We start from the raw sequence: 24344 nt of genomic DNA on the forward strand, positions 1-24344 counted from the left end.
TAAGAGCTTTGTTTTTAATTCTATATAATTTTTTTTGTTAATAATTTATGAAGTTGACAAGCCCCTCCTTGATTTTCTTAGGATTTGCTTATAAACGGTTAAAGACAATTTACGAACTGTATCAATGTGATTACCCCAACGTTTTGCGACACAAACATTACTTACATGTGTGTTGCAAGTAATGGACGCCGCTTACCACCTAGCGATGTTCAGGTGTGCCCTTTGTTGGAGAATGTGCCGCATGCTGCAGTAGAATTACACGATGCCAGTGCTATTAAATGTGCCCCAGTACATTTTTATCTTCCTTTAAAAACATTAAAGAACTCACATCATCATCGAATAGTTTCCATGAAAACTGTTTTATTTCCTCTGCTAATAGAATAATTAGCTTTGGCCTTTATTGAGTTGGTATTGTCAAATATCTGTTTGACATTTCTGAATAGATCATTTCAGATCCAAAACAGATGTCCTACAGGAAAGGTGACCATGAAATGCCATAAAGATATCATCAGATTCAAAATAAAGCAATAAAGAGAAGAATGCAGGAATGACAACACTTTTTATAGATCATGTATTTTCTGTAATTATGTCTGTCATATTCTGTTCCTTGCTGCCAGTGCCTCCAAACTAAACACATACTTGTCGAAACATTTCCCTAAAATAAAGTAGATCTAAAAGCCACTGTGGTTTTTAGGGTACAGATGTAGGCCTATTACTTGAGGATGTGTGTCATTTGAGAGGCGATCCCAAACTTATATATCACAATAACAATATAATTTTAACACAAACTGATTGTTGCTTACATATGTGTATTTATTTCCTGTTGCTTATGAAGCAGCAATATTAACGGTCTTTAAAAAATTAGAAAATCTGGGGACGGACCAAGAGTGTAGACTCTGCACTGAGTATATTATGTTATCATATCATACATGTTTATTCTCAAATACGTTTACGCTATATACAGGTTGTACTCGCTCAGTAACTAATGTCCCTGCCTCCTACATACACACTGGCGCCAAATTCATAGGAAGCCAATTACCAATCAGCATGTTTTTGGAGTGTGGGAGGAAAATCAAATACCCAGACTGGATGTTTTGAAATTATATAATTTAAATTACATTCTAAATGCTTTTTAAAAAATAAATTTTTTAAATATTTTTTAACCACTAAATGAACACAGAACAACTGTTTTTTCTACTCACTTTACTCTTTGCCATTATCAGAATTTTACATATGGTTTGGTTAGTTTAACCCCTTCAGGACTGAGCCTGTTTTGGCCTTCAGGACGAAGCCGATTTTTAAAATCTGACATGTGTCACTTTATGTGGTAATAACTCCGGAATGCTTTTACCTATCCAAGCGATTCTGAGATTGTTTTCTCGTGACACATTGGACTTTATGTTACTGGCAAAATTTGCCCGATAGATTCAGTATTTAATTGTGAAAAACACCAAAATTTAGCGAAAAATTGCAAAAATTAGCATTTTTCTAAATTTAAATGTATCTGCTTGTAAAACCGATAGTAATACCACACAAAATAGTTACTAGTTAACATTTTCCATATGTCTACTTTAGTTTGGCATTGTTTTTTGAACATTCTTTTATTTTTCTAGGACGTTACAAGGCTTAGAACTTTAGCAGCGATTTCTCATATTTTCAAGAAAATTTCAAAAGCCTATTTTTACAGGGACCAGTTCAGTTCTGAAGTGGCTTTGAGAGTCTTATATATTAGAAAGTCCTCATAAACCACCCCATTTTGAAAACTGCACCCCTCAAAGTATTCAAAACAGCATTCAGAAAGTGTATTAACCCTTTAGGCGTTTCACAGGAATTAAAGCAAAGTAGAGGTGAAAGTTACAAATTTCATTTTTTTTATACAAAATTCATTTGTAATACATTTTTTTCTATACCACAGAAGGTTTTTCCCAAGAAATGTAACCTATTATTTATTGCCCAGATTCTGCAGTTTTTAGAAATATCCCACATGTGGCCCTAGTGCGGTCATGGACTGAAACACAGGCCTCAGAAGCAAAGGAGCACCTAGTGGATTTTGGGGCCTCCCTTTTTTTAGCATATATTTTAGGTACCATGTCAGGTTTGAAGAGGTCTTGTGGGGCCAAAACAATAAAGACCCCCAAAAGTGACCTCATTTTGGAAACAACACCCCTCAGGGAATTTATCTAGGGGTATAGTTAGCATTTTGAACCCACAGTTTTTTTGCTAAATTTATTTGAATTAGTTTGTGAAGATGAAAATCTACTTTTTTTCTGAAAAAACGTAGAAATTTTTAATTTTTTCAAGGTATAAAAGAGAAAAAACACCCCAACATATGTAAAGCAATTTCTCCTGATTATAGCAATACCCCATATGTGGTAATAAACCGCTGTTTGGACCCACAGCAGGACTCAGAAGGAAAGGAGCACCATTTGGATTTTGAAATTCTGATTTTGATGGTATAGTTTTCAGTGCCATGTCGCGTTTGAAATGCACTGGAGGGAACAAAATAGTGGAAACCCCCGAAAAGTGACCCCATTTTGGAAACTACACCCCTCAAGGAATTTTTCTAGGGGTAAAGTTAGCATTTTGACCCCACGGTTGTTTTGCTGAATTCATTGGAATTATTCTGTAAAGGTAAAAATCGACTTTTTTTCTGAAAAAAGGTAGCCATTTTTAATTTTTACAAGGAATAAAGGAGAAAAAGCACCCCAACATTTGTGAAACAATTTCTCCCGATTACGGAAATATGCCATATGTAGTAATAAACTACTGTTTGGACCCACAGAAAGGCTTAGAAGGGAAGGAGCGCTATTTGGCTTTTGGAGCTCAAATTTAGCTGAAATGGTTTTTGGGTGCCATGTCGCATTTGCAAAGCCCCTGAGAGGCCAAAACAGGGGAAACCCCCCAAAAGTGGAAATTACACCACTTAAAGAATCTATCTAGGGATATAGTGGGCATTTAGACCCCACAAGTCTTTTGCAGGATTTATTAGAATTAGGCAGTGAAAATGAATATCGACATTTCTTCCACTAAAATGTTGCATTTTTTTCAATTTCACAAAGGATAAAGGGGGAAAAAGCCGCCCAACATTTGTAAAGCAATTTCTCCCGAGTACGGCAATACCCCACGTGTGGTCAAAAATGGTTTTTCATTAGAAAGTAATTAACCCTTTCTGGAGTGATCCATTTTTTTCTTTTCCTTCTTAGTTTTTTCCTCCCCGCGTTCCAAGAGCCACAACTTTTTTATTTTTCAGTCAATAGAGCGGTATGAGGGCTTATTTATTGAGGGACGAGCGGTCGTTTTTATTGGTGCCACTTTTTGGTACATACAACTTTTTGAGCACTTTTTATTAAATTTTTAGGTAGAGCCAAGATGACCAAAAAAACAGCGATTTTGCCGTTCTAAATTCTTTATTTTTTACGTGAGACGCTCCATACATCACCCCCCACACTACGACATGCTATGTTGTGGTGCGCGAAGGGGTTAATGCGCAGCGCATGGTGCGGAGTGAAAATTACAATTTTCCACTCATATGCCATTTTAGTGCACTATATGTTATGCCCAGTTTGTGCCACTGAAGACAAATACCTCAAAATATTAACCGGGTTCTCCCGGGTATGGCGATGCCATATCTATGGACGTAAATTGGTGTTTAGGCACGCTGCAGGGCTCAGAAGGGAGGGACGCCATTTGGCTTTTGGGGCGCAGAGTTTGCTTGGTAGTTGTTCTGTTTGGGGTTTTACTGGTGTTTCAGTTTATAATGTGAGGGCATATGTAAGCTGTGCGGGGTACATCAGGGTACATGTTATCTGTGCGGGGTACATCAGGGTATAATAAGAGGGTATAATAATGCAGTAAATAAATAATAATCCGCAGATATGTGGCCGGTATCGCACGGATAAATGGCGCCCGATCTTATCTGCTTTTGGACACTCTGCACATTTTGCATCGCCATATTCTGAGAGCCAGAACTGTTTTATTTTTTCTCCACCGGAGCCGTGTGAGGGTTTATTCTTTGCGGGACAATCTGTAGTTTTCATTGGTACCATTTTGGGGTACCAGAAATTTTTTTGATCACGTTTTATTCCATTTTTTGGCAAGCAAGGTGACAAAAAAACATCAATTCTGACAATGTTTTTTATTTGTTTTTTTATGGCGTTCACCCTGGGCTATAAATGACCATTATACTGCGGGTCGGTACGATTACGGCGATATCATATGTATATAATTTTTTTATGTTTTGCAGCGTTTGTGCAATAAAATCACTTATTTATAAAATAAATACATTTTTGTGTCACCATATTCTGAGAGCCATAACGTTTTTATTTTTCAGTCAAAAAAGCGGTGTAAGGGCTTGTTTTTTGCGGGACGGGATGTAGTTTGTATTGGTACCATTTTGGCGTACTTGCGACTTTTTGATCACTTTTTATTGTATATTATGGGAGGGTTGGTAACCAAAAAATTGTGATTCGGGCACTGTTTTTCGTTTATTTTTTTCGCGGTGTTCACCGTGCAGGAAAAATAATATTACAGTTTTATAGTTGGGGTCGTTACGAACGCGGCAATACCAAATATGTGTACTTTTTTTAACGTGTTAATTTTTTTCCTATAATAAAAGTCTTATTATAGGAAAAAAAGCATTCTTTGTTTATGTCACTTTCTAACTTTGATTTTTACACTTTTTCAAAACATTTTTATTATCTTTTTTTAACTTTTTTCACTTGTCCCACTAGGGGACACTTAGAGTGGCAGCTCTGATCGCTGCTGGAACACATTACACTACACACGTAGTGTAATGTGTTCTAACTGTCATTGTGACGTAACTGTCACACTGACAGGAAGCAGAGGAGGAACGGCCGGAGGCTGATCCTCCGAGGCTTCCGTACATGGCAACCCGGAGGTCATTGTCTGGCCTCTGGTTGCAATGATAAGGATCGCCAGCCCCCGCAAATACATGTGGGGGGCTGCCGATCCGCTGTAAACCTCTTCGATGTGGTGATCGCAATCGACCACCGCATCGAAGGGGTTAATTGACGATTTCAGCGGCGACAGGCCGCTGATCGGCAACGGGGAGAGCAGGGCTGACACCCTGCACAGTTAACCGCCGCTGCGGTGTAGCGCCGCGCGGCGGTTAACTGTTAAAGCGCGGACGTAACTGTACGCCCAGGTGCGCGAAGTTACTGCTCATCTGGACGTACAGTTACGCCAAGGTGCGGGAAGGGGTTAATGTTATAGATCACATTACAGCCCATCACTTGTGTTTACAAATTAACCCTGCATCCTGCCTGAGCACCATTATCACCAGTAACAGTCAAAAAGTAGGAAATTAATAACTTTAGCTTCATTATCTTTTTTTTAACCCCTTTATAAGCCCAAATAAAAAGTCAGAACAGTACCTTCCCACATTATATGAAATATCCCAATCCATGTGTATGGTGCATGTCTACAGTGTATAGTATATGATATACGTACAATTATGTCTAAGATATTACACATCATAGCATGAGTGACGTGGTTTTGCAACAGTACAGAGATTATTTTGAGCCGTTTCGTGTACCAATATGTACCTGTAGGGTGTGATGAAGACGAACTTCACACACCTTGACATACAGTTACGTCGCAGTCATGGCGCGGGCACAGAAGCTGTACTATACAGCCGACATCCCGCTGTATTCCGGAAATAGCGACCGTGGCATCTAAAGAGTTTAACAGAGGGAGGAGGCTCTCTCTGTTTCCCCATTGGAAACTGTGCAACGCGATTGCATGATGCTGATACTTGCCAGGCTTGCCTTGTCTATGTAGGCCTATAGGCCGTGTAATAGATTGCCTGTCAGTTTTAGACCCTCTGAACATGGGTAGGATTTGCTGAGAATATCTCTGCAGCAAATCCAACCCAGATAGCGTCAAGGAATTTCCGGACGAAAATGCTGCACCAAATTGTGTTTAATTTGGTGTGGACTTACAGACGGATTTGCCACTGCTGACATCAGATGAGGAGAGAAAATAAAATGAAATACTTGCCTCCCCCTGCTCTCCCATAGTGATGCGTCTCTCCATTCAGGGCTTGTGTCTGTGCTGCCTTCCTCCTAGGATAAGGTTTTTTCCCATGTGGCGGTTCCAACTTCTGATTGACTTAAGCGGTCAAATTGGATGAAATGTCATCCCCGGAGGCCGGTATCACTGAGACCAGATGGAGGAGTAGTGAGGCATCACTATGGGAACGCTAGGAGTGGTGAGTATGGACGTATTTTTATTTTAAAGTAAGGCATACTTGCGATTTTTGTTGCGAATTCACATCTTTTCTGCAGCAAAAATTGCAAAACTTTCTATTTGTTGAGAAATTGCATTTCCCCATTGAGCTCAATAGGGAAAGTCCACATCAAATATGAAACAATTCCACAGCATAAATTAACACATTAAAAAATCCATACCACAGGCCGATTTCTGAACAAAAATTTTCAGCAGCACATGGATGCGATTTTTGAAATTTTACCCACCTTGCTGCTACTGCAATACTTTGCAGATATTTAGTTCGCAAATTCGGATGGAAAATCTACTTTACACTAAAAGGCAATAATGGGACTGAAAAAAAAGAAAACTTTTTAAAAATGTAATTAAAAATTGTAAAATTAAAACCATTGTTTCCATAAAAAGTGTTTTATTTAGCATAAGTACTCCTACATGGTATTGCTGCGATCGAAATGACCCAAATAATAAAGTAAAATGAAACACACTTTGTCAACATGAGCACCAATTGTTTGGGTTTTTGGCTATAGAAGGAACTTACTCTTGTTATCCGTTCTTAACATTTCAGCCTGTACTCAACCACCTATGTTACATTTTGATAGCCCATTTATCCTAGCTATATGTCCCTAATACAGGGTCTCTAGATGAATATATATCATATACCTGGATCTGGTTCTTATCTGTGTGTACTATGTAGAGTCTCTCCCCTCATTTACCTTTTTAACATGTATGTTTTTATATGTATTTAATAAAGATTTGTTATTTCTACATATTATTTGGCATTAGACTCTGTTTCTGATCTGTTTATATTTGTCAACATGAGCGCAAGATACAGTACTAACAAAAGATTAGTAAATTTATAATTGCAATTAAGCTATAAGGGCATGTTCAGATAAGGATTATTTGTTGCAGATTTGTAGTGTGGATTCTGCAGCAATTTAAAAAATATGCATGGAAAGCAAAGCATGCTGCAGATTTTCACATCTGTTAGGGAGAAGCAGCGGATTTGCCCTGCAATGGATAGGCTGAAGATCCGCTGTGAAATCCACCACGTCTGGATGCACCCTCACATATGTGAATTTTGTGTCTGCAGGTTACAATCTAAGGAATATGCAGAATCAAGATGCTCATAGCCCCGTTTACCCCAGAATACGCCAAACCTTGGCGAAACATGTCAGGGGCGACCTTGCTTTTTAAATCGATCAGTAACTCTGCATTTTCCTTAGATTGTACCTGCAGATGAAATTCTAATACATGTTATGACAGAACAGTGATAGTCCCTGCTATTCATCTACTTATTGCAAACAAAGGAGATTCTATATAGACGGAAAGAACCAGATCAAGTTTTTAATATTTTTGAGGCCAAGTACCTCTTGATAAAAATGGCGTATTACAGTTTAAGTACAATTATAAATTTACTACTGTTTTGCAAGTATTGCGGAAAAAGGGTATCTGTGGCCGTGTTGTGTTTCCCCGCTGCATACTGGGGCTGCTCATTAAAGAAATTCTGGGAGCAAATAATAAAGTTAGCATGTTATTTTAAACGCACATTGAACAGCATAAAAAAAAAGAAAAACAATGGTGGAATTTCGTTTTTTTTCCATCGTCTCCCCCAAAAAATATCTGCTAAAAGTTAATCAGTAATCGATATGTAACCAAACTGGTTCTATTTTAAAATATGACTTTTCCCGTTAGAAAAAAGTCTTGATACAGTTACATTGATGGGAAAACTAAAAAATGTATGGCACTCGGAATGCGACTATGAAAAAGTGGAAAAGATGCTTCGTCTTAAAGACCCGAAATAGGCCAGTCCTGAAGGGGTTAATATAGGTAGATAACAGAATGAATCATAATAATTGAGTAAATTGCTTTGAGAAGTTGAATTTTGAGAAGCAGTCAAATTGTAGGTCTCTGTCAGAGAGAAGGTCTTGACTCCACCACCTAAAAATAAAGACATTATTCTACATTGTCACGTTTTGTTGCCATAAATACTGAAGTATATTTACACTCTCATTTTTTTCTTTCTTTTTTTAGGAGCTGGTTGTTATGGGAGCACCAGGATCATATTACTGGACAGGCACAGTTAAAGTATTGAATCTTACTGACAACACATATTTCAAACTGAATAGTGAAGCCGTCATTGCCAAAGGTTACACATATTTAGGCAAGTGTATCCTTCTCGCTTAAAGTGGATCTGTCAACCCCTCATGAACAGTACTGGGGTCTTTTCTGGGTATCTCTAGAAGAGAAGCAAGGCAATATACAGAATTATTAATATTTAAATAAAAAATTTTTCCCCCTTACACCCTGAACAGAGGAAGAGTGCAAGAGACACCAAAGAAAATCAAGGAGTATATGCATATAGGGCAACACAGTACCTAATCATAATAACATCAGAAAATGGGGGGGGGGTAGACCATAAAGCAAAAAGGAGAAAAAGGGAGGAGGGAGGGGGAAAATAATAAACAGCAGAATCTGACATTGGGTCAAAAAATTTGTTACAACCAAAGAAACGGTATTAGGTGCATAAAAGAAAAAAGAGGAGAGCAGCCAAAGAATCCCCATGTCAGATGAAAACATCTTCCATCAAAGATCCCATGCTAGAAGGTAGAGTCCCGCAATTGTGGCCACATAGTCTCATATCGTGGAATTTTGTCATCTGAAAGTGCTATAACACATTCAAAGCTCCCTAAATTTTCGAAGCGTTTTCTGAAAGGGGATTGAATGACATTTCAACTTACATCAATAGTCCACCCTGCTCCAGAAAGTTACTAGTTTAGGCCTGATTTACACGAGCGTGTGCGTTTTGCGCGCGCAAAAAAACGCTGCGTTTTGCGTGCGCAAAAGGCAATTGACAGCTCCGTGTGTCATCCGTGTATGATGCGCGGCTGCGTGATTTTCGCGCAGCCGCCATCATAGAGATGAGGTAGTCGACGCCCGTCACTGTCCAAGTTGCTGAAAGAGCTAACTGATCGGCAGTAACTCTTTCAGCACCCTCGACAGTGAATGCCGATCACAATATACACCAACCTGTGAATAAAAAAAGACGTTCACACTTACCATGAACTGCCTGTTTCCTCCAGTCCGGTCTCCCGGCCGTTGCCTTGGTGACGCGTCCCTCTCTTGTCATCCGGCCCCACCTCCCAGGATGACGCGGCAGGCCATGAGACCGCTGCAGCCTGTGATTGGCTGCAGCCTGTGCTTGGCCTGTGATTGGCTGCAGCTGTCACTTGGCCTGAATTGTCATCCCGGGAGGTCGGACTGGAGGAAGGAGCCGGGACTTATCGGTAAGTCAGAACTTCTGTTTTTTTTTACACGTATATGTATATTGTGATCGAAAGTCACTGTCCATGGTGCTGAAACAGTTTAAGTCTTTGAGCACCGTGGGCAGTGACTGTCTCCTGACGTCGCGTACCCGAACATTTTTTGCCGGGTTCGGTTAAAACGAGTTCGGCCGAACCCGGTGAAGTTCGGTGCGCTCATCTCTAATTTGACACTCCGTTTGGATGTTTGTAACCAGAAAAGCACGTGGTGCTTTTCTGTTTACATTCATCCTTTTGACAGCTCTTGCGTGATTTTCGCGCATGCAACGCAGGACCGTCAGTGTGGCATGCGTTGTTTTCACGCACCCATTGAAGTCAATGGGTGCGTGTTGCGTGAAAAACGCAAGAATATAGAACATGTCGTGAGTTTTACGCAACGCACTCACGCAGCGCAAAATTCACGCATCGTCTAAACAGCCCCATAGACTATTATAGGTGCGTACGACACGCGTGAAAAGCACGCGCGTCGCACGCGCGTATAATACGCTCGTGTAAATGAGGCCTTATGCTGTTTTTTTAGAGACATTCAATTTCAGAATGACATTTTTGTTCATTATCATAATCACATAATAAACTTCTAATTTCTAATTTTAGCATTTCGATATTGAAGATTAGAATAGTGCTACTGAGTACTGCGATGCTGTATATTGAAATGTCTCAATGCGCAACAAAATGAGAGATATATAGGTCCACAACCTCACTGAAGCAAATCCTCTGTGTTATTGGACAGCATTTCCTACCCTCACCCACACTCTTTTTAAAGGGGAGATCCTGCCCCGATCTCCTGATATGTTATAGATACATGAGAGGTCACATTGGTGAAGTCTGTGATCTCAGACAACTATTAAGTTCCTTTATTATTAGTTTTAGTCTACATATACTCACTGTTTTTTTACAACATTCAGAAATATATTGACAATGGTAATAAATATGGAAAAATCTGTGTTTTTTTCACAACATACACAAGATCAAAGATAGCATTGGCCCTTGTATAAGGGCCTGTTAACGAGCGCCGATCAACTTGTTATATAATATTTCGGCGCCCGTTATGGGCAGAATTCTGCCCGTGTAAACCATCCTTTAGACTGCATCCTGCCACCAAATATTAATCCTGTGGTGAAAGAAAAATCGACAACCACCGATGACAGTGCACTCATAACTAAGACTGAAGAAGCCATAAAGTGATTTTATTATGAAAGTTAATGAACAGAGTGAAATTGTGGACCGAACCCTGAGTACAGTTAAACCAAAGGCTAAGTGTGGGATTGATAATATATGATTTAACTTAAGGAAGAAAACCAAAATTTATCCATCCTATTGTATTTTACAATTATGGAGAAAGCAGTGGATCATGAACACATGAAGCCTATTCTTCCACCTAATGAATACATCTCATTTTGTAGATATCTTGAAGATGCCTAATTTATTCGAAAAGACATTTAAAGAGGATCTGTCACAACTTTATTAATTCCCCATCTTCTAACTAATCTAATTATGATGCTGATAATTACAGTGTGGTTTGTTTTGAAAAACATTTATTATTTGCAAAGTTATGAACATTTTTCTAAATATGCTAATTTGGCTATACTTGCCAAATAGGAGGTTACTCTTTCTTTTCACTCTGGGCGGTGTAATGTTTTCTCGATGATGCTGTCCAATCCTCATACAGCTTCTCCCCCTTCCCTGCCCAGCAACACAGCGTGATCATATAGTATACAGCTTCCATCCCCGACTGTGTTTTCAACTGGTGATATCTCCGGTTGTGTCACAGATAGTGCGATCATGGTGTCATATGAAAGATTACTCTCATCTTTCATATGCCACCAGAAGCGCTGTTCTAGGTGGTCCACAGCCCGAGATATTGCTGTTTTAAGTGATCCTCCTTCCCATCAGCCAGAGTCCATCCTCACACTGTGTGAAGCATCTTCATGCTGTTAGGACAGCGCCACCTCAGGAGAATCACTGGTGTTGACGCCCATTTGTCAAGTATGGGCTAATTTGCATATTTAGAAAAAACTTAAAATAAGAAACGTTTTGGGACACAAGTTTCACTAGTATTATCAGTGTGACAGTGCCTATTAGATTAGCTAGGAGACTGGGCATTACTAAACTAGAGACAGATCCTCTTTAAGCTTGCAAGACTTGTAGAAGGATAGTCACCTGTACCAAAACAGATATATACAGATGACTACAGGTCAGAAAATTCATGAACAGAAGACATTCTGGAATAACAACATCTAATATAAGCTTCTAAAAGTGCAGAAGGACTTGACAGCTAATAACTTTTGTAGTTAAACAGTTAATCATTGCTTTTGATTCATTAATACTTCTGTATTTCATATAATAGCTATTATAATAATAATGATGGTAAATTACTCTGTTTTAACCATTTAACTAATAATTTATTTTCCAAAGTTAATATTCAATGTGCTCTTAGTCTGATGTTGAAAGTAGGGTGTAGAAGTGAAACAGCTCATTGTTTCAGACAGTTTCTCTTTATAATCTAGTGTTTCCCGTTTTCCTTACTGCAGGATATGCGGTCACTGCTGGTCACTTTTCACAGCCCACTACCTCGGACATAGTAGCTGGAGCGCCCCGAGATAGTGGCATCGGAAAGGTGAGGCTTCCGTCACTATGCAAAATGCATGTGACACACACAACTGCTTGCATCACTTCCACAAAAGCGATGAACTTCAGTTTCCTCGATAGCTGCTGAGTTATAAATAGCATACTGGTTTTGGAGGTGAGGCGAAACTAAACTTCAGAATTTTCTGCAGAAGTGAAAAAATGAATTCAATTGATTACGTTTTCAGTTTAGTTATAATCACATTTTATTGAACTTATATAAAAGGACTTTGTACTTTCATAAAATTATGTCTCAAATCCAGTTGTGTTTTTTTTAAAACGTATTTAATATATTACTAGTAAGTAACTGTAGGGTAGATATACAGAGAATATGGAAAATAGCAGTTTTTATTTATTGAAAATGCTTAGAAATAGAAGGGTAGCCCCTTGTTACAAGTATGAATGGTCGTGACGTAGTGCAAGTCAAGCACAGTCAGAGATGTTGAGTACAGCATTCTGCAAAAACAGAAAAAGCTTGAGTTTAACATAGAAATAAGACGACTGTCACTCACCTCTTCTCATTCCAGCAATGTGGCACCTGTTCCTTACTCTGTAGAGCACAGTACTCTTTTCCTCCACTGGGGAGTGTCGCATCGGCAGGGCAGCATGATCTTCTCTCATTTCTGCTCTTCCTACCTTCTGACCTGACGTGTTCCCTTGCCATAGCACAGTTACGCTTTTGCTCATCTTGGTTAGGTCATTAGGACCTATGTTAAAACCCTAACTGTACTTTACTTCCCTACCTGGGTGTTTTGGTTATCTGCTAATTTTTATTCTGCCGTTCAATTTATCATCTAAGCTGTATCATAACTTTTTGTTAAGTTTCTGGTTCCTGATTTCATCTCATCCGTTGGTTTCCAGGCCTGTCTAGTTTTAGTTTTTACACAGTTTTTTCATTAATTTTGCCCACTCTGAGGACTGCGATATGGGAATTCCACTTCAGCAGAGTCCCAAATTAAGCTAGAGTTAATCCAATCAAGACTCAGGGAGTTCACTTCTACGTACCATTGCCTAAATTACACATCAGAAAGTGATTATATACTGTATATATTTGAATATTCCTATTGCAAAATATCTATGCAATCATTACACACAGGGCCGATTCTAGCTTTTCTGCTGCCTGAGGTGAAAATTGAAAATGCGCCCCCCAGATTTTGATTGACATCTTTGGCTGTTCTATATCACTACCAGCCTCCTGAAACTCTTGCGAATGCGCTGTTGCCTTGTACTCCCCTGGCATGTGTGGTGCATGGATGAAGCCGGGCAGAGTACACCTCGCTGCACAGTACGTGCCCAAGTAGTACAAGGCAATGGCGCATCCGAGAAAGTTGTATCAGCCAGGGGGATGTCAATCAAACATGGAAAGGTGGGTTTGGAGGCAGAACTATGTGACTATTCAGGATAGCGGAACCGTCCCATGACCCCTTAATGAGTAATTAGCATATAGTGTTCGCCGTTTTAAAAGTTGATTTTATAGATTTTGCTGCATCTCAAAAAAACATACATTTGGAAATATTGTCAAGTCATGTGTTACTGCATGTTGGCGGTTAAAACTACCAGACAGGTTCCCATTAAATACACAATGAATTGAAAACAATTCCATCTGCCCTGCAATTTTGTTATTATAAATATACCCTATATAATTACAGCATCAGAACCAAGCTGTGACATATATGGCTCCAGAACCAAACTGAATACATATATACAGCTCCAGAACCAATCTCAGTACATATATACAGCACCAGAACAAAGCTCTGACATACAGAGCTCCATAACCAAGCTCAGTACATGCATACAACACCAGAACCAAGCTCAATACATATATACAACACCAGAACAAAGCTCATTACATATATACAGTACCAGAACCAAGTTCATTACATATATACAGAACCAGAACAAAGCTCATGAGATAAATACAGCCCCAGAACCGAGCTCAGTACATAAATACAGCCCCAGAACCAGGCTCAGTACATATATACAGCAGCAGAACAAAGCTCAGTACATATGTACAGCAGCAGCACCAAGCTCAATACATATACACAGCACCAGAACCAAGATAGGTACATATATACAGTACCAGAAACAGGCTCAGTACATATATACAACACCAGAACAAATCTCAGTACATATATACAGCACCAGAACAAATACTACTCAATTTAGTGCAACCCCTGCTGTATAGGTTTGTACAGCGTAAAACTACAGCTCCCAGCATAGCCCGAACAATGGTAAGGATATGCTGGGAGATGCTGTTTCACAACAAAAAAAAAATCATATCATAATCATACCACCATCATCTCGCTGCAGATCATACAGTGACAACAGTACTGATTAGAGGCAGAATACATATTTACATTAAGTGACTCACCGGTGACATCTCAGATTCTTGTTCTTATTCTCTTTTCTTCTCCATCCAGTCCAGACCTTTATGATGACTACAAGGATCAGTGTTAGGCCCAATTCTTTTTAATCTCTTTATTCATGATCTTGTGGATGGGATTGATAGCAAGGTGTCAGTTTTTGCTGATGATACAAAACTTTATAGGATATTTAAAACTCAGCTTAACTTTAAAATATTACAGAAAGACCTAGATAAGCTGGCAGCATGGGCAAGAACATGGCAGATAAAATTTAATGTTGATAAATGTAAAGTAATGTTGGGCTTGTTCAGCTTGGAAAAAAGGCGTCTTAGAGTTGATCTTATTAATATGTAAGTATATGCGTGGTCAATACAGAGAACTAGCACAAGATTTGTTCCTTCCAAGGACTCTACAAAGGAGAAGGGGGCACTCATTGCGCGCGGAAGAAAGACATTTCAGACATCAATATAGAAAAGGGTTCTTTACAGTTAGAGTGGTCAAGCTATGGAATGCCCTACCCCAAGAGCTAGTGATGGCAGATATTATGTCAGCATTCAAAAAAAGGCTAGATGCCTATTTATTTACGAATGGCATTGAGGGTTACAATTAATCAAGCAATGAATGATAGGTAATTTATTGGGAAAGGTTGAACTTGATGGACCTGTGTCTATTTTTTCAACGTATGTAACTATGTATTTATCCTATATGCCAAACAATTGTCTATTTACATCATCAATGTGAAACCATGGCAGTTTACCCAACTGAATGTAGTACATTTTTTTCTTACATCAGAATCGTGACTATTAATGCCTTCCAATCATCTATCGTGGAACCTCTATCAGCCAACCAATATCACGCAATAACTTTTCGGACAGTGTATAGTGCCTTCTGGATTGCTAGGCGAGACTTAAAGCGGTTGTGCACTACTGGTGACCTATCCACCGGATCAGTACATGATTATTGGGGGTTTGACACCTTGACCCTGCACCATTAATCTGCTCTGGTTGCCTCCGAGCCCCGGACGTACATACCGGAAGCAGTTGGCTCCGGCTACTGAATAGCGGCCAAACTGCAGTACAGCAGCTCTGCTCCTATTCAATTGAATAGGAGCAGAGCTGCAGTTCGCCAACACGGCCACTATGCTATGTACGGAGCCAACTGCTTCCAGCTCCGTACATCGCATAATGAGCCATAACATCCTGTGCCCGGAGGCAGCCGGAGCTACTTAACGGTGCGTTGTCCGGGTGTCGGTGAATAGGTCATCAGTTTTTCAGTAGTGGACAACCCCTTTAAGAGGCACCTCTCTTTCATCTATATAACTCATAATACATACCATCAGTTCCAAAGTCAAAAAAATATTAAAAGTATCATTTAGTACAGCCAAAATACTTTCCCCAACCCTATGTAATGTTGGACATCGCCATAGGAGAATAATTAAATAAGAATTATCTCAAAGGCATTTTGGACAAATTGAGTCTTCCCTGACCCACATTTTGACCAATCTTTTAAGTGTTAAGTATAGTCTATGGAATGTAAAAATCCTGGGTTAAGCAAAAGAAGCCCATTGGGTTTCTGAAATGTCTCCTAGCTCCTTCCCACTTTCGAGGAACAGTTTTCATAATATACCCCATCAAGATTTTATATAGTTTGGAAATTGCCCCTTTTCTAACATTAACATACATTAAAATATCCAATAATTCAGAATTTACCACTTTGAGTTTCATTTTATCTACTATTGAATGGCTGCATGCTTTATATATATCTAAACAAATCATGGTCAGACAGACCAAATGAATCCCGTAACATTTGAAATGGTTTAAGGTTTCCATTACTTAACAGATCTTTAACCAAATATAAATCGTTCTTCCTCTAGAATAGTTCCCCCTCAAAACCCCCAAATTGATTCTAATAATAATTTCCACAGATAGTAGCTGTTATTCAGGGGCACGTTACACCTAGTACGGCCCTGATCATCTAGCTATGTAATAGTTCACACATTGGCAGACATCTACATGGATTACCTGTCCTGATTCAATTAATTTAAACATATTAAAGTTATAATCCATATCAATTAGTAAATCATGAAATGTATTTTGTTAGTTACTGTAATTGAGCAGTCAAAAAATATATCCTAAAATAGGGTAAACCTACCCCTATGTGATCTGTTAAATATTATAAATATGCTTGTATTCGACCTAGCCCGCTTGTTCTGCCATATAACCCCTTAATAACTGGCCTATTTTAAACCTAAATGATTAAGCCATTTTTCACGTTTTTCAATCGTCGCATTCCAAGAGCTATAACTTTTTATTTTCGCATCGACATAGCCGTATAAGGTCTTGTTTTTTGCGGGACAAGTTGTATTTTCTAATAGCACCATTTTGGGGTACATATTATTTATTGATTAACTTTTATTAACTTTTTTTGTGGGGGAATAGAAAAAAACCTGAAGTTTCGCCACCCTTTTTTGCGACTTAAATCTACGCCGTTTACCGTGTGGTATAAATAACACAATAACTTTATTCAGCGGGTTGTTACGATTGCAACGATACCAAATTTGTATAGATTTTGTATGTTTTACTACTTTTACACAGTAAAAAAACTTTTTTTTTCAAAATTAATTGTTTTTGTGTCTCCATATTTGAAGAGCCATAACTTTTTTATTGTTCCACCGATGCAGTTGTATGAGGGCTTTTTTTTGCGTGACAACTTTTTTCAAAGTCATGATTCACAGAAAACAGCAATTGTTCCATTGTTTTTTATTTGAGTTTTTATGGCGTTCACCGTGCGCGTTAAATAATGTAATAGCTTTATTTTGTTTTTTTAATAGTAAAGCAGTTTGTAAGGGGAAAAAGTGGGTTTTTCATTGGGTGTCAGTGGGATGAGAGGGAGCTCCCTCCCTCTGTCCAAAACCACTCAAATGCGGCGCTCGCTATTGGGTTAAACAGGTGAGATCGATACTTATATAGATCTCAACCTATTCGAGCAGGGACGCCCCCAGCCCTCAACTACATCTGGTAGCTGAGAGCAGGGAGATTTAACGGCTCCCTGGTCTGTTTATTTATTCTGATGCAGCGCCGTAAAAAGGCTTATTCATCAGAATAAAGCCCATTAGTGGCCGCCGTGAAAAGGCGTATTGGCGGTCACTAACGGGTTAAACTAATTTATTATTGCTTGTAATGTTCTAAAAATAGAATATTTTAGCCAAATCAAAGAATTGCTTTTGACATATAGGACCTGTGGAAGTACGACCAACTGAACTAAAGTTATCCTAGCCATAAATTGTAAGGGAAGCTTATAATGGCTGTATGTTCAAGACTTTGACTTCCCTCAAATTCCTGGAAATTATAAATCCTAAATATTTAGAAGGTCCTAAGGCAAGATGGACTTTGACCAATATATTTTTAGCCCCGAAAACTTCCCAAACAATCTAAGGGTATGTTCACACGGCCTATTTACGGACGTAATTCGGGCGTTTTTGCCCCGAATTACGTCTGAAAATAGCGCCTCAATAGCGCTGACAAACATCTGCCCATTGAAAGCAATGGGCAGACGTTTGTCTGTTCACACGAGGCGTATATTTACGCGCCGCTGTCAAATGACGGCGCGTAAATAGACGCCCGCGTCAAAGAAGTGACCTGTCACTTCTTTGCCCGTAATTGGAGCCGTTATTCATTGACTCCAATGAAAAGCAGCGCTAATTACGGCCGTAATGGACACGGCGTTCAAGCGCCTGCACATGCCGGTACGGCTGAAATTATAGGGATGTTTTCAGGCTGAAACATCCCCGTAATTTCAGCCGTAACGGACGCCCTCGTGTGAACATACCCTAAGGGTATGTTCACACAATGTCATTACGTCCGTAATTGACGGACGTATTTCGGCCGCAAGTACCGGACCGAACACATTGCAGGGAGCCGGGCTCCTAGCATCATAGTTATGTACGACGCTAGGAGTCCCTGCCTCGCTGCCGGACAACTGTCTAGTACTGAGAACAGTAGGCCTTTTCTTACACCATGGATGAGATTTTTGTAAATGCATCTATTCTGAAAAAGCTTTTGCCTTTGGTCATATAAGCGGATAGGTTACCACTGTCTTAGTTGTGGATTTAGGAGAATAGAAGGCTAGGAGGTTATAAAGAGCAAGCAGAACCAAGGGCTGGATTAAGCTGGCCACAACAAGCCACAATAGGAAAAAAATATTAGCAGAACTTTAACCCTTTTAGGTCATGTTTACAAGGGGCTGATCCGCAGCAAATTATAGGGCAATGCGAGTGAATGGAGATTTCAAAAACCCCATTCACGCACTGCGGAAAAAAATCTTTGAGAATTTTAGGGCTTGCTGCAGATTTTTAAATTCACTGCGGAAAGGTGGCCTCTACAAAATTTGTATCAAAATTCCTAAGAGTATGGGATTTTCAGTGCAGATTAGCTTCGGATGTGCTGTGGATTTCTTCACAGTATATTTCTTAACATAGTATAATAAGATCAATAAATTACATTCTTCACAGACTGAAATATATTATTATCTGCTTAATCGACTTTCAGATAACAGTTCCAGAAAGTACAGTATGATGGGGATGAATGAACACTTCCTTCTAGCATTTGCTTAGTTCGCAATAAATAAGAGTCATATAATAAATAAAATGTCTTATTTTAAAAGCAGCAGTTTATATTTTTACTAAAAACTCTTATAGAATGTACTTCATGTCTGACCTCTCCTTAGATGCCCAATAACTCTATAAATGAGGCACATGTCTGTACCTTATGGGTAGGCCCACAAACAGAAAAATGTTGACCAACTGTGAAAAAGGGAAAGAAAAACAAAAAACTTCCAAATGTTATATAGTTTTGGTACAAGTGTGTATGAGTGTGTTCGACACCAAAAACTTATATTTTCTTTTTCAGGTATATATCTTCAGATCAGACAAGGCATCTGGATCACTTGTTAGGATTTTTCAAGCTTTAGGCAAGAAGGTGAGTTTTTTTTATCTGGATAATTTTTGCATTTTATCTATTTATATATAACATTGCATGTTAGCTTAAAGAGGCTCTGTCACCAGATTTTGCAACCCCTATCTGCTATTGCAGCAGATAGGCGCTGCAATGTAGATTACAGTAACGTTTTTATTTTAAAAAAACGAGCATTTTTGGCCAAGTTATGACCATTTTCGTATTTATGCAAATGAGGCTTGCAAAAGTCCAAGTGGGTGTGTTGAAAAGTAAAAGTACAACTGGGCGTGTATTATGTGCGTACATCGGGGCGTGTTTACTACTTTTACTAGCTGGGCGTTCTGATGAGAAGTATCATCCACTTCTCTTCAGAACACCCAGCTTCTGGCAGTGCAGATCTGTGACGTCACTCACAGGTCCTGCATCGTGTCGGCACCAGAGGCTACAGTTGATTCTGCAGCAGCATCAGCGTTTGCAGGTAAGTAGCTACATAGACTTACCTGCAAACGCCGATGCTGCTGCAGAATCATCTGTAGCCTCTGGTGTCGATGTGTCCTCGCTCGTCTGACACGATGCAGGACCTGTGAGTGACGTCACAGCGTGATCTCTCGAGAACACGCAGTGTCTGCACTGCCAGAAGCTGGGCGTTGTGAAGAGAAGTGGATGACACTTCTATACACAACGCCCAGCTAGTAAAAGTAGTAAAAACGCCCCGATGTACGCACATAATACACGCCCAGTTGTACTTTTACTTTTCAACACGCCCAGTTGTACTTTTGCAAGCCTCATTTGCATAAATACGAATATGGTCATAACTTGGCCAAAAATGCTCGTTTTTTAAAAATAAAAACGTTACTGTAATCTACATTGCAGTGCCTATCTGCTGCAATAGCAGATAGGGGTTGCAAAATCTGGTGACAGAGCCTCTTTAAGTCCCTGTGTGGAAATGTGCTACTGCTTGCTACTTACTCTCGCTAAATATTTTTCGCTGCCACAAGCAAAAATCATCGCGAAAATTCATGTGGATTTCAGTGCTGAATTCTGTCAAATCTGACATCTGTGAACTGGGCCTAAAAGTGTAGAACTTCTCTTTAACCCCTCTCCGACATTTGACGTAATTGCATGTCTTGGCCAAGAAGGCGGAGTATGGAGCGGGCTTATGGGCTTTGCCCGTTTAATACTCAGCAGTTGTTGGCTGTATAGTACAGCTGACGCTTCACTTTAACGGCCTGGATTGGGGATAACACCAATGCCAGCCATTTAACCACTCAGATGCCCCGGCCAATAGCGAACTCTGCATCTAAGCCGTTAGGAAAGAGTGGGGGCCTCTCCATCATCCCATTGCCCCCGATGTTTGACATGGCAGCCTGGGGGCCTAATGAAGGCATTTCTGTGCTTCTTTTAAGCCCTGACAGAGGCAGAGCTAAATAGAAGCCAGCAAAATGTACAATAGAATTGTACAGCCGCTACAAATGTAACCATACTAGCTCCGTGGCCCATTCAAACAGCTTTTTATTAGAGGTACAAGTGTTGACCCTCCACTCATCCAATATTGATGTCCTAACTAAGAATAGGCCAAGCCCCTTTACATCTAAGCCACATCGCACAATATATTAAATATGGTCACCCAAAATTCTCCCATTAAATGGCAATCCAGCAATTCCTCCCTGAATTAATATATGTCTGAAGAATATTTTATAGTACAACATTGAACCTGATACTACAGTATATATTTTTCCTTTCTATAGAACACATTAATGATATACTGTTGCTAAGTGTGGATAAAGGCAAACAATATAAATCAGTCGTACGCTTTCTTTTTTCATCTAAGCAGATGGGTTCACTTTGTATTTCAGACTTTCTCTTCCTAGTTTATAGATTTCTGTGTGGATCACAAGACATTTAATACCAAAGTACAACCAATATTAATTATGTCATTTAAGTAAACTACCTCCTGAACCGTTATCCTTTTTATACAGTCTGTGACTCTTAACCTAGAGACTGTTAGGTTCTTGATTTATATTACAAGATCAATGTCACTAATATGTAGTTGTGCTCATTGATCACTGTCAGACGGACATTAACATGACTATGGGCAGTTGTCGAATATTCTAAATCAAACCATTAAGTAGATTAGTGAAGTGTCCTTGTGTAATTACTGAAGATCTTCTCTCGCAGTGCTTCAATAGGCAGTTTACTTAATGCAGGAATGTTAAAGGAGTTCTATAGTTGTCCTAAAAAATGTAAACCTCAGCAGTAGCCCCTGAGATCATCACTTATTAACAGAATTGGAACAGACTAGCTTGGAACAATCTATGTGCTCAAGTAATGTACCAATATTTATGAAAAACTAAATGTAGTTTTCAGGACTATACGTAGATGGCAGTTCTAAAAGGGGATTTTGCATCATTTAATTTTTTTTAAAGAATAAATAAATAGAGAAACATGATTCATCACTCCAGAGAACATGTTTCCACTGCTCAAGAGTCCAGTGTTGGCATGCATTACACTACTCCAGCCAACACTTGTCATTGTACATGGGGATTTTAGGCTTGTGTTCTTCTGCTTGACCTTGGAAACCCATTTCATGAAGCTCCCTACGCACCATTCTTGTGCTGATGTCACCTCCAGAGGCAATGTGGAACTTTGTAGTGAGTGATGCGACAGAGAATGGCGATTTTTTCACACCTTGCACTTCAGCACTGAGCGGCCCCGCACTGTGAGTTTGCGCTATCTACCAATTTGTCTACCGTCTCAAGAAATGGATTGCCATGGTGCGGGCATTGATAAATCTATATATACACCTAAGTGCAGATGTGAAGAAAGAAGCTTGATAAGTATTATCCACTAAGCCAAAATAGAATTAAAAAGTAAAATACAAAGACATAAAAATAAGCATGTTTTCTCTTTTCTGTTATCAAAACTAAATGCAGCAAATCTTTACATGGGCAGAAATACTGAATGCTTTGTTATGACTCAACTTGGTTACAGATGGGCTCTTACTTTGGCTCCTCCTTATGTGCAGTTGATCTGAACACTGACGGCCTATCAGACCTCCTGGTAGGGGCTCCCATGTACTCTGAGGTTAGAGATGAAGGACAAGTTACAGTGTACATAAACAGAGGAAATGTAAGTATGTCTTTTGATAAAATTCTATACTTTAATAGGAAAAAACGTAATAATTTATTAATTCATTAATAGTTGTTTTTTTTTACTACGGAGGCACAAGTTAGCAGGAAACACATTATCTATGTTTTCCCTGCTGTCCCTATATACAGAGCACTGATAACAGTGATCTAATGGTAAAAGCCAATATCAGTGATCTGTATGCATAGGAGTGCAGAGAAGATGCAGATTGCATCTTCTAGTTTTTCCAAACCTCTCTACGCAGGGAATCCCTGTGACATCACAAGTGACATCACAGGGTTCCCTATCAACTACCCGAATGCTGAAGCATTTGGGAACACAGCGCTCAATATGAGCGCTGTGTTAAGGATTTTTTGGGATGAGACATCGATTATTTCAGTTCCCTGTCACAGTACAGGATCTGTCTGTAACACGCAGTGCCATCAAACACAGCATGTAAATTAATAGGCTTCAGGCACAGGAATCAGTCCATAGCCCGTTCATTTATGTGGTATGGGCGGGTAGGGGGTTCATATAATATGACCATAGAAATAAGCAATATTTAGTTACGTATCCTGATAAATATTGCATGTCACTGTGGCCCTTTTTTCTTCAGGATTCTGTTAGAGGAGTGCATATACTTCTCTATGACCTCCTCTCTGTTGATTTCCCTTAGACATAAATCTGTTTTACTTGCAGACGTATAGTCATTTCCTAGAATTTACAGACTTCGTAAACCAGCATTACATTTGGCAGTGTTTCAATAATTGCTGGTCTTTCCTTCTTATGAATGTTTCTTACAACATGAAAAGACAAATCATGGATGTCCAGCTTTGCCAGCTGAAAATGGAAGATATTCAGTTTACTGCTTCTCCAGTAATTCCATTATGTTAATCAAGTTTCTCTAGTCTCTGACCTAAATTTGGTTACAGCCTCACATCGTTTCAGCTCTCTGAAGTTTACAAATATCATTTTTCAGAATTTTATTTCCTCTTTAATCGCAAACATATTCCCTGTGTCTTCCAATATCTTTTCCAATTACTGCAGACATGTTTCTTTTACTGAAGAAATTGAATTGTTACTATATTTGCTGGGATTATCTTTCAGAATGGCTGTGTGATACAAATTAGCAATGTCTATCCAACTTCTGGCTTCGAAATGTTCGGGCAGTATGCCATTCTAAAATGGCTGTGTGCCGTTTGGGGAATATGGTTCAAAACACTAAGACCAAATTCACATGATGCCTATTACGTGCGAATTTTCGTGCGGAAAATCCAAACCATAACACACTACCAGCAAGGTAAATGAGATGTCAAGAAATCTCATCTACACGTTGAGTTTTTTTTCTGCACGGAATTTGACCGCACCTATTTCCGCATCAAAATGTAAAAACCGCACCTAGAACCGCATAAAAAAAAGCACTATTAGGTGTTGATTTTACCTGAGGAACTACCTGCGTTTACCTGCGGTTTTGTACCTGGCATTTTACATTGCTACTCTTTTTGAACCGAATGTGTCGGAAAATGTTAGTCAGTCCCCCATAAAAGCTACGCTCCATTTTACCAATTCAAATAACAACTTAGTCCTTAGTGTCCTAGTGATATGCCATCACTTCCCAGCACTCTGGTCATTCTAGGGGGAGCTAAGATGTCACTAGACGTCTGCGCACCCACTCCAGGACAGCACAGGAGACCTGTGCAGGGCCTATTCTA

The 24344-nt window shown here is 39.3% G+C and overlaps 1 protein-coding gene across 1 annotated transcript in view; it reads left to right on the forward strand.

The window, feature by feature from the left end:
• ITGA9 (integrin subunit alpha 9) overlaps positions 1-24344 on the forward strand; it is a 492766-nt gene that overhangs the window by 114142 nt on the left and 354280 nt on the right. The window contains exons 6-9 of the mRNA XM_075826987.1: positions 8278-8407; positions 12098-12183; positions 19462-19530; positions 22498-22635. Of these exons, the coding sequence (XP_075683102.1) occupies positions 8278-8407; positions 12098-12183; positions 19462-19530; positions 22498-22635 (423 nt within the window). The remainder of the gene's footprint in view (positions 1-8277; positions 8408-12097; positions 12184-19461; positions 19531-22497; positions 22636-24344) is intronic.

This window comes from Rhinoderma darwinii, chromosome 5 (genome assembly GCF_050947455.1).
Source record: "Rhinoderma darwinii isolate aRhiDar2 chromosome 5, aRhiDar2.hap1, whole genome shotgun sequence".
Taxonomy (NCBI): Eukaryota; Metazoa; Chordata; class Amphibia; order Anura; family Rhinodermatidae; genus Rhinoderma; species Rhinoderma darwinii.